Below are 12,309 nucleotides of genomic sequence, written 5' to 3'. Positions count from 1 at the left end.
AAAGGAAATCTGTCATCTGTGTCACCTGCATTAACCTGTCGGTAGTGCACGTGACACTGATGACAAAGATACTTACCTCGTCCTGTTTCGTGCTCTGGTTCTCCCGCAATCTTCTGCTGCATCTTCCATTCCGGGGCCAACTTGGAGCATCATTGTCATCAGTGTCACCTGTGCTACCTGTCTGTACATATTGGCCCTCATTTACTATTCTAAACCCGACTTGATTTGTCAGGTTTTTTTGTCGCATCTTTGTCTGCGACATGTCGCAGACATCGTGCGCCAGTCTGCAACACGATGTAACATTTTTTCCCGATGCACCCGATTTGGATTCTCTCAACCCCGAAAAAGGGGCGTAACCCGACATTTCTGAGCTTTCCCACGTATTTATAAAGCTTTCCAACCCCAATTTGTTGAATTGTTGTGGATTTTTTTCCCTACAACTCAGAGGAGTTGAAAATCAAGCGACAAACAGGATGCAACATAATAATAAATACCAGGGGAAAAAGCAATCGGGTAAGAAAGCAAGATTGACTTACAACCCGATTTTCTAAGTAAATGAGGGCCATTTTCTTTAAAGGAAAACTGTCAGATATTTTCTCCCGCACTATCCACAGTACTGTTGGATAGTGTGGGAGACGCTGATTAAAACAAGCCCTACCTTGCCCGGATCCGCCCGGCCGTTTGCCCGCAACTGTAGTTTTATTCTGTGTGTATATCTTGCTGTAACTGGCACTGTTGGGGCTTCTGCAGCTAACTGGCACTGACATCAGCGCCGCTTATGAATATTCATCCCCCCTCCCTCCAGATAGGAGCGGCGAAGAGAGGGAGAGCTGGAGGGAGGGGGGGATGAATATTCATAAGCGGCGCTGACGTCGGTGTCAGTTAGCTGCAGAAGCCCCACCCGTGCCAGTTACAGCAAGATATACACATAGAATAAAACTACAATTGCGGGCAAATGGCCGGGCAGCTCCGGGTAAGGTAGGGCTCGTTTTAATCAGCGTCTCCCGCACTAACAGTACTGTGGATAGTGCGGGAGAAAATATCTGACAGTTTTCCTTTAATGTATCATTTCTGTCAATGAAAGACTGGGGAGATTTATCAAAACCTGTGCAAAAGGAAAGATAGCATTTTCAAAAATAGTTATTTTTTTCTACATAAATGTAATCACCAACCTTAGTTTATCCTGTTATGGGGCAATTGACATCAGCCTTATAGTTTTTTTTTTGTTTTTTTTTTGCCTGCCTGCCTTTGGATCAGCACTATCAGATTTAGGTTGAACTTGTCTTTTTGTCAATCTTATAATCCGTGAAACTCACCTGTGACCAAACTCCCTCATTGTTGAGTATTTCCTGCTCTTCGCTGTATACATTTCAGCCAATGTGTCTTGAGGGGGGCGGGAAGGGGTCTGCAGGAGGTAATGGCAATGGTAGTGGATATTGAATTTGTTAATGTTGTTTGTTGAATTTGTCACTTGAACAAACACCTATAACCTAGATTATCTAACCATTATTTTAGAAGAAACAAGCCATCCACCATAGAATGATGCAGCCCCATGGCCCATGCTCACTCTGCATGCAAAGCAGAGTTTCATTTTGGTGCACAACAGATCTTAATACTATGGCTTGTGGGTTATTTTTAGAGTATCTGTAAAATAATCGAAATTAAATGTATGTAGACGAGTCACGAGTGCATGAAAAAATTGTCATTTACAATCTCTTGGTTTGGCAAATGTATCTTTGTATATTCATTTTTTTTTATAGTGTAATAAATGTATAATTGTGTATACAAATATATAACCTAGGTAAGTCTGCTAAAACTGTCTGATTTTTACCCATAACAACCAATCACAACTCAAGTTTCATTTTACCAAAGCTCATTAAAGACATGAAAGCTGAGCTGCGATTGCTTGCTATGGGCAATAAGACAGTCTTGGTTTTGGGCATATTAATAAATCTGGACTTATGTATCATCTAAATTTATGACTGACTGATTTCATTTTATTCAGATAAGTTCCAAGAAACCACTCCTGGTGTTTTTAGTATGTGCCATAGTTATTGACAAAGTGTATGCATGCTCAACTATGGGAGAAACTGAAGTAAACCCTTGATGTATTAAAATTACTGAAAAGGAACCAGCTCACCGCCATATAGACTAGAATCCCAGACACTTGTGTTAAGACAAGATCATGAGAAGAGCCATCTCCTTGGTTGCAGACAAATACTTTTTAATGTTACTGTTGACACTTAAGACTCCACTACTTGGTGGTTCAAATTGCCATGATTAAGAATCAATTAGCTCAAAACACGTCAGCGTTTTTGTATCATTTTTAGTTACTCACACCCACCCCCTTTATGATTTTTCATTTTTAAGATGGACTTTTAATTTCCATTTTTGGGAGCTGGATACCTTGTCCTTCTATTCCACTTGAGGTTTATTGTCGCGTGTAGTCTATGCCTGATTCACAGAATAAGATACTTTAGTCTTTAGTTGGATGATAAGCAGTTCTTACCAATCGAATTGAGAGCGGGATTGAGAGATGTTATGGCTTGCATTGTTTGTCTTCTAGTGGCATTTATAGTAAATTGTAGCTAAAGGTCAAGGAGTTTCCAGAAAATGTCGCATACAGGTGTCGCATACTGTTTTTTTTTTTTTCTGGAAAAATACCATGTCCACTTACATGATTGGCCACTTGCAAGTGCAAGGAATTGCAGCCTGCCCTATTCACTTGAATGTAGAGAAATTGAAAAAGGCACTCCAAGGATGGTGCTATCCTGAATAAATGGCATAGATGAACCGTTCTTTATTGTAAACCATTCTTTATTGTAAAAGACAGTTTACATGTGCATCTAAGGCAAGACGCGTTTTGGGTAATATTTTACTTTGATCAATTGCAGATGTGTGTCATACTGGGCTCGCAGCCCCTATATACAGTAACCCCCCGACATGCGATGGCGCCGACATATGATAAAATCAACATACCATGGCCTCTCAGGGGCCATCGCATGTCGATGTCAGCATCGACATACGATGCTTTTATATGTCGGGGCCATCGCATTATCTGCTATCCGACAGCGCAAAATGCTTAAGCTGCTGTCGAATAGCAGTTTAAGCATCCCGGGCAGGTTCGCTTACCTATTCCCGCTGCTCCGGGTCCACTTCGCGATCCTCCGGCGTCTTCTGCATCTTCTCCGGGGTCCGGGCCTCGCTTTCCGGCGTCGTTATTACGTCACTACACACGCCGCGCCGGCGCAGCAGCGTAATAATGTCACCAGAAAGCGAGGCCCGGACCCTGCAGAAGATGCGGAAGAAGCCGGAGGATCCCGAAGAAGACAGCGGAGCAGCGGGACAGCATCGGGAGCCCCTGGGACAGCATCGGGAGCGGTGAGGACCTGGTCCGGAGCGGCGGGGACAGGTGAGTACAGCTTCCTATATTTTAGATTGCACGGATCCCTCGACATACGATGGATTCGACAAACGATGGGTCGTTTGGAACGAATTACCATCGTATGTTGAGGGACCACTGTATATTCAAAAAAGAGTGCCAATAGGCAGGGGGGGCGTGATTAGCCCAACATCGTACATGTGTGTGTATATATAAGTTACAATATAAAATAAAAAACACAAAAACAACCACATAAACAACTTATTGTGAGTATACACAGTAAAAATTAATTCTTTAAAAGAACATTATTATAAAACATAACTAGTTACGTAATGTAAACTGGATGTGATCAAGTGGAATTCTCCCCCTTTATAGAGCATTGGTACGGCCTCACCTGGAATATGCTGTTCAGTTTTGGTCACCTGTCCATAAAAGGGACACTGTGGAGCTGGAAAGGGTGCAGAGACGAGCGACTAAACTAATATGGGGCATGAAACATCTTAGCCATGAGGAGCGATTAAAGGAGTTACAATTGTTTAGTCTTGAGAAGAGACGTTTAAAGGGGGATATGATAAACGTATATAAGTATATTAATGGCCCATACAAAAAATATTGAGAAAAACTGTTCCAGGTTAACCCCCCCCCCCCAAAAGACGAGGGGGCACTCCCTCCGTCTGGAGAAGAAAAAGTTTAGTCTAAAGGGGCGACACGCCTTCTTTACCATGAGAACTGTGATCTTATGGGACAGTCTACCTCAGGAACTGGTCACAGCAGGAAAAATTAGCAGCTTTAAAACAGGATTAGATACATTCCTGGAACAAAATAACATTAATGCTTATGAAGAAATATAAAATCCCATCCCTTCCCCAATATCGCGCCACACCCCTACCCTTCAATTCCCTGGTTGAACTTGATGGACGTATGTCTTTTTTCGACCGTACTATGTAACTATGAATTCTTCCGGTAAATATTGTACTTACAGAGATTGTCACGTATATTGAAATAAAACTAAATTGCAAAATAGCAAAATGTAAAAAGGAAATGATACATCTGCAAAGCATTTAAAACTAAAAATTTATAGGGAAAGCTCAAATATTTAAGCAATACGACCATGCATGTTGGAGTAGTATCCGTATGTATATGTAAACATAGTAACGCCAATTTTATGAATGGATCAATTAGGCATCATGATGTAAGTGCAGTGACTGCCGCCGGCTGGGGCATATCTTGAATGGACATGCGTACTGCGAAATGGTTTTATCGAGAGAAGACGAAATAGCGGGTCTTATTTGTCAACGGACGTAATAACTAATAAGGCAAGCTAGTGGCTAATAGTAGTACAGACAGGCTAGCAGCTGATGGTAAACAAAGTGGAAAATCAAAGTAGCCGAACGATACTAAGAATTGACGTGTCAGCGGGACTACAAACCTAGAAGTTATATTGAGTACCTGATGGTAAGTAATGCAATTATAAAGTGTGTGGTGAGTGTACATAATATAACAAATATTCGCATAGATTACCAACTGAAAAATAATGATGTTGAAAAGCGCATGTGTTTAACCACTTAGGGACCCAGGGCGTACGCCCCCTCTCCCTGGTACTTCGACCGGAACCCCAAACACCACCACCTGCCCCCCCCACCCCACACACACACACACATCCCAGTTTCAGGAAGTACTGGAGCGGGGACGTCCTCGACCATACTGTAAAGCGGGTTCTGCTAACGAAACGGAAGCAGTTCTAGGGCATTCGGAAATACCTCCATTACACTGATAATGCTTATGCTGACCACAATTCATGTTAAAGGGGTACTCCGGTGCTTAGACGTCTTATCCCCTATCCAAAGGATAGGGGATAAGATGCCTGATCGCGGTAGTCCCACTGCTGGGGACCCCCGTGATCTTGCACGCGGCACCCCATCTGTAATCAGTCCCCGGAGCGTGTTCACTCCGGGTCTGATTACCGGTGACCACAGGGCCGACGGCGTGTGACGTCACGCCTCCGCCCCCGTGTGATGTCACGCTCCGCCCCTCAACGCAAGCCTACGGGAGGGGGCGTGATAGCCGGCCGTCACGCCACTTCCCATAGACTTGCATTGAGGGGCGGCGCATGATGTCACACGGGGGCGGAGTCCTGACATCATGGACTTCCGTTCCCGGAGTCGCGACTCAGACCCTCCAGCGGTTCCGGTGAAAAAACAGGTGGGTGCCGCATGCAATAATGCAGGGGTCCTCAGCAGCGGGACCCCCGCGATTAGACATCTTATACCCTATCCTTTGGATAGGGGATAAGATGTCTAAGGTGGGAGTACCCCTTTAAGGGGAAAATGGGCTGGGTCCTTAAGGGGTTAGAAAGTACTCTAGTCCAGAGTATTCCTGCTCCGTTCTGCCCGGGCTGCAAAATAAATGAAAATGAACCATCACTTGCCTCCCTGGGTTCCCGCGGAGCGCCACTACAGCTGTTCGGTCCTCCGGTGCATCTCCTTCATACTTCCGAGTGTAACGAAGCGTCACATGGCGCTCAGCCTATCACCGGCCGAGGCTGAACATCGCGGCGGCCGGCGATAGGCTGAGCGCCATGTGACGCTTCGTTACACCCGGAAGTATGAAGAGGATGGACCGGAGGACTGAACACCTGTAGTGGCGCTCCACGGGAAACCAGGAAGGTGAGTGATGGTTCATTTTCATTTATTTTGCAGCCCGGGCAGAACGGAGCAGGAATACTCTGCACTAGAGTACTCCTTTAAGATATTTCATAAATTGTAACACATAATGCATATATAAATACAAAGGTAATAGTAAGCTATAATAACATAATGGTAGTGTCTATATAGAAAGTAGTAACTTATAGCAGCATAATAATGGTGTCAGTTATAGCAAATTGCTTTAAGCTGCTATACTGACACCATTATTATGCTGCTGTAAGTTACCACTGTCTATATAGACACTACCATTATGTAGTGTCTATATATATATATATATATATATATATATATATATATATATATATATATATATATATATACAAATATAAATACCTTTGTATTTATATTTGCATTATGTGTGGATGTCCGCCATTAACCCCTCCGATGCTGTGATCAATACAGATCACGGCATCTGCAGCATTGCGGCACTTTGATTGGATGATCGGATCGCCCGCAGCACTGTCGCGGGGATCTGATCATCCAGCATGACAGCCGGAGGTCCCCTTACCTAGCTCCGGCCGTCTCCCGGGGTCTTCTGCTCTGGTCTGTGATCGAGCAGACCAGAGCAGAAGATCACCGATAATACTGAGCAGTGCTGTGTCCTATTCATAGCACTGCACAGTATTGGCAATCAAACGATTGCTATAGATAGTCCCCGATGGGGACATAAAAAGTGTAAAAAAATAAAATAAAAAATTATAATAAAATAAAAAAAATATTTTTTTTAAAATAAAATGTAAAAAAAAAAGGGAAAAATCCCCTCCCCCAATGAAAATGAAAATTGTCAGTTTTTCCCATTTTACCCCCAAAAAGCGTTTTTTTTTTTTTAATAAACATATTTGGTATCGCCGCATGCGTAAATGTCCGAACTATCAAAATATAATGTTAATGATCCCGTACGGTGAATGGTGTAAAGACGAAAAATTAAAGTCCAAAAATGCTGCTTTTTTGTCACATTTTATTTAAAAAAAATGTATAAAAAATGATCTAAAAGTTTTATATATGCAAATGTGGTATCTAAAAAAAAAAAAAAAAAAAAAAAGCCCTCATACCGCCCTATATACGGAAAAATGAAAAAGTTATAGGTGGTCAAAATAGGGCGATTTTAGATTACTGATTTTGTACAAAAAGTTTTAGATTTTTTTTTTTAAGCGGTACAAAAATATTAAAGTATCTAGCCATGGGTATCATTTTAATCGTATTGACCCACAGAATAAACTCACATCATTTTTACCGTAAAGTGTACAGTGTGAAAACAAAGCCCTCCAAAATGTGCAAAATTTTGGTTTTCATTTAAATTTCCTCCCTAAAAATTTTTTTTGGGGGTTCGCCGTACATTTTATGGTAAAATTAGAGGTTTTATTACAAAGTACAATTGGTCACGCAAAAAACAAGCCCTTATATGGGTCTGTACATGGAAATATAAAGGAGTTATGGATTTTAGAAGGCGAGGAGGAAAAAACGAAAACGCAAAAATAAAATTGGCCTGGTCCTTGAGGTGAAAATGGGCTTGGTCATTAAGGGGTTAACAGAGAGCTGAATTATGGATGCAAGTTCTGGTATATTGCTGAAATATGCAGGATCAGTCGAGATTTATGTAATGTGTATGGCCAGCTTAATACTCACAAGAAAGGCAGCTGGGAGTTAATTCTAATAGTCCATTATTTCTAGCAGACAGTGAGGGCACAGACCCCCATGTATACAATATTCACACTTGTGTGTTCCTGTGTCATATCAGAAGATCACGTTTTGTCCACAGAGGTTCACAGTTGGTTTAATAACAACCATATTTCTGATCCTCTCAAATGATTTGCTGTTTTCTATCAAGCATAATACTAATCATGTGGGTTATGTAGCTATAAAAAAAAAAATCGGGAAATTGAGTTGACATTTGGGCCTAACTTGATTAATTTTATTCTTGTGCAGATTTCTGAAGAGGGAATATTGCGTCTGCTGTATGAGGAGGCAAAATACAATGTTCTGGAGGGCAGGTACCCATGTGATATAGAGGACTGTGAACTATTGGGTGGTCTGTCTTGCTGTTTGGAGCTGGGACCATACAGACAAGAAAAACATACACCCTCTACACTAAGGTATGTTAGTTCCTGTAAAGTAGGTATATAACGCTTTCAACAACATATTTTTTAGATATTTGAATGTCATTTCCCACCACAGAGCTTGATTTGCAGCTTTTTTGCAGGTTTTAACCCCTTCAGGACCAAGCCCATTTTGGCCTTAAGGACCAGAGCGTTTTTTGCACATCTGACCACTGTCACTTTAAACATTAATAACTCTGGAATGCTTTTAGTTATCATTCTGATTCCGAGATTGTTTTTTCGTGACATATTCTACTTTAACATGGTGGTAAATTTTTGTGGTAACTTGCATCCTTTCCTTTTGAAAAATCCTAAAATTTGATGAAAAATTTGAAAATTTTGCATTTTTCTATCTTTGAAGCTCTCTGCTTGTAAGGAAAATGTATATTACAAATAAAAAAAATTTTTATTCACATATACAATATGTCTACTTTATGTCTGCATCATAAAAGTGACGAGTTTTTACTTTTGGAAGACACCAGAGGGCTTCAAAGTTCAGCAGCAATTTTCCAATTTTTCACAAAATTTTCAAACTCACTATTTTTCAGGGACCAGTTCAGGTTTGAAGTGGATTTGAAGGGTCTTCATATTAGAAATACCCCACAAAAGACCCCATTATAAAAACTGCACCCCCCCAAAGTATTCAAAATGACATTCAGTCATCATTTTAACCCTTTAGGTGTTTCACAGGAATAGAAGCAAAGTGAAGGAGAAAATTCACAATCTTCATTTTTTACACTCGCATGTTCTTGTAGACCCAATTTTTGAATTTTTACAAGGGGTAAAAGGATAAAATTTATACTTATATTTGTAGCCCGATTTCTCTCGAGTAAGCACATACCTCATATGTCTATGTAAAGTGTTCGGCGGGCGCAGTAGAGGGCTCAGAAGCGAAAGAGTGACAAGGGGATTTTGGAGAGTACGTTTTTCTGAAATGGTTTTTGGGGGGCATGTTGCATTTAGGAAGCCCCTATGGTGCCAGAACAGCAAAAAAAAAAAACACATGGCATACCATTTTGGAAACTAGACCCCTTGAGAAACATAACAAGGAATAAAGTGAGCCTTAATACCCCACAGGTGTTTCACGACTTTTGCATATGTAAAAAAAAAAATATTTTTTTTCACTAAAATGTGTTTCCCCCCAAATTTCACATTTTTCCAAGGGTTAATAGCAGGAAATACCCCCCAATATTTGTAACCCCTTCTCTTCTGAGTATGGAGGTACCCCATAAGTTGACCTGAAGTGCACTATGGGCGAACTACAATGCTCAGAAGAGTCATATTTGGCTTTTTGAGAGCAAATTTTGCTCGGGGGGCATATCGCATTTAGGAAGCCCCTATGGTGCCAGAACAGCAAAAAAAAAAACACATGGCATACCATTTTGGAAACGAGACCCCTTGAGGAACGTAACAAGGGGTACAGTGAGCATTTGCCCCCCACTGGTGTCTGACAGATCTTTGGAACAGTGGGCTGTACAAGTTTTCATTTTCACGGACCACTGTTCCAAAGATCCGTCAGACACCTGTGGGGGGTAAATTCTCACTGCACCCCTCATTACATTCCGTGAGGGGTGTCGTTTCCGAAATGGGGTCACATGTGGGTTTTTTTTTTGCGTTTGTCAAAACCGCTGTAACAATCAGCCACCCCTGTGCAAATCACCTCAAATTTACATGGTGCGCTCTCCCTTCTGGGCCTTGTTGTGCGACCCCAGAGCACTTTGCGCTCACATATGGGGTATCTCTGTAGTCGGGAGAAATTGCGTTACAAATTTTGGGGGGCTTTTTTCCCTTTTACCTCTTGTGAAAATGTAAAGTATAGGGCAACATCAGCATGTTAGTGTAAAAAATTAAATTTTTTTACACTAACATTCTGGTGTAGACCCCAACATTTCCTTTTCATGAAGGGTTAAAGAAGAAAAAGCCCCCCAAACCTTGTAACACAATTTCTCCCGAGTACGGCGATACCCCATATGTGGCCCTAAACTGTTGCCTTGAAATACGACAGGGCTCCAAAGTGAGAGCGCCGTGCGCATTTGAGGCCTAAATTAGGGATTTGCATAGGGGTGGACATAGGGGTATTCTACGCCAGTGATTCCCAAACAGGGTGCCTCCAGCTGTTGCAAAACTCCCAGCATGCGTGGACAGTCAACGGCTGTCCAGCAATACTGGGAGTTGTTGTTTTTCAACAGCTGGAGGCTCTGCTTTGGAAACAGTGGCGTACCGGATGTTCTTATTGGGGGAGGGGGGGCTGTGTAGGGGTATGTGTATATGTAGTGTTTTTAACTTTTTATTTTATTTTGTGTTAGTGTAGTGTAGTGTTTTTAGGGTACAGTCACATGGGCGGGGGATTACAGCGAGTTTCCCGGCGCAAAATTTGCTGCATCTCAAGATGCGAGAAACCCACTGTAAAAGCCTCGTCCATGTGAATGTACCCTGGACATTCACAGGGGGGGTGCACCAGCTGTTGCAAAACCACAACTCCCAGCATGCATGGTCTGTTAGTGCATGCTGGGAGTTATAGTTTTGCAACAGCTGGAGGCACACAGGTTAGGAAACACTGAGTTAGAAACAGACAATGTTTCCCAACCAGTGTGTCTCCAGTTGTTGCAAAACTACAACTCCTAGCATGCCCAGACAGCTGCAGAAGACGCCGGGAGACAGATGGACGGAGGCAGGTGAGGGGACCTCCATCCGCCATTACAGATGATCGGATCACCACGGCAGCTCTGTGGGCGATCCGATCGTCCACATTAAGTGCCGCATCTGTATTGATCACGGCATCTGAGGGGTTAATGGCGGACATCCGTGTGATCGCGGAAGTCGGCCATTACCAGCGGGTCCCTGGTTGCGATCAGCAGCCCCGACCTGCCGCGCATGACCCGAGCATCGCTCCGATGATTGTGGTTATGTATAGGACGTAAATGTACGTCCTGGTGCGTTAAGTACCACCTCACCAGCACGTACATTTACATCCTGTGTCGTTAAGGGGTTAAAGGGAATTTGTCATCAGAAAATGGGCTATTGTTTAAAGCTATATATATTTTTTTTTATTAATTAATTTTCATTTTCCACAACACAACTATGAAATCTTGTGTTTTTTCACTGTGGCCAATGAGCTTAATATTCTGACATTTCCAGTTCTGTAGAGATTACTTTAGCAGTGTCCTCATTATCATAATGGGTAGGGTTACAAAGAAAGGTGACACGTACTTATAAATATCTGAGGCATACGCCATCGATAATAGGTGACGGTCACAGCTCCCTTCCTGCACAGAAAAACATTTAGCAAACTCCCTCTAGACGTCAGTGAACATCTCAGAGTACTGGTTATTTATGTATATTTGGCTGCTAAAAAGCAAATCTCTGAATGCTGTCAAAAGCAGTCTAGGTAAGATCACTGCCTCAAATTAAAACATCTACAATTGTAAAATAAAACCATTAAATAAAAACATATTTGAGTGTCAGGATTGATCAGTGATGAAGTATAGTTGCTAGATTATACAATAGTGGATCGTGTGGCCAATGATAATCCAATGTAAGGAGCCCCACTTTAATATTTATTAGTTGTCACAAAGAACAGTGCAATGTGTTTTCAACAAGGGATAGCTTAATGAATTAAATTATTTTTCTGCTGCTCTTTCAGGCCAAAGCTGGAGTCCTTTCTTCCTTCATATATATGCAAGAAGAAGATGGGGATAATGACTGCATTTAGGAATAGAGGAAATCGACAAGCAAGTTTTGAAGAGACTCTGGTGAATACATATAGAGCAGCTACAGAAAATGTTACATCTGAAGATGGGGATGTAACTACCTGCAGAGAGTATCTGAAGAAGTGCCATGAGCTGCCTTACTATGGGTACGTGTGATGATGAGGAATAACAGAATGCACCAGGAATTTGCCCTCTGATTTTATGCATCTGGGGCTAAGTCCTACCAACAAATTAAGTTGCCTTGATTTTGTTTTTAGATGTGCTTTTTTCCATGGAGAAGTGGACAAGCCCTCTCAAAGTTTCCTCAACAGGAATGGGCGTAAAACTGTGTCAGTAGCTATTAATATGGAAGGTGTTTCTGTCATAGACCGCAAGGAAAAGGTATTTTGTATTGGATTATTTTATATTTTGTTTTA

The 12,309-nt window shown here is 41.9% G+C and overlaps 1 protein-coding gene across 2 annotated transcripts in view; it reads left to right on the top strand.

The window, feature by feature from the left end:
• Nucleotides 1–12,309, top strand: part of FRMD8 (FERM domain containing 8) — a 134,414-nt gene that overhangs the window by 53,438 nt on the left and 68,667 nt on the right. For both annotated transcript variants that reach the window (XM_056527078.1, XM_056527079.1), the window contains exons 6-8: nucleotides 8,014–8,180; nucleotides 11,827–12,039; nucleotides 12,151–12,274. In XM_056527078.1, coding sequence (XP_056383053.1) covers nucleotides 8,014–8,180; nucleotides 11,827–12,039; nucleotides 12,151–12,274 — 504 coding nt within the window. The remainder of the gene's footprint in view (nucleotides 1–8,013; nucleotides 8,181–11,826; nucleotides 12,040–12,150; nucleotides 12,275–12,309) is intronic.

Source organism: Hyla sarda, chromosome 6, assembly GCF_029499605.1.
Source record: "Hyla sarda isolate aHylSar1 chromosome 6, aHylSar1.hap1, whole genome shotgun sequence".
Lineage (NCBI taxonomy): Eukaryota > Metazoa > Chordata > Amphibia > Anura > Hylidae > Hyla > Hyla sarda.
The sequence above is the reverse complement of the archived record's forward strand: the minus strand, read 5'-3'. Positions and strand labels throughout refer to the sequence as shown.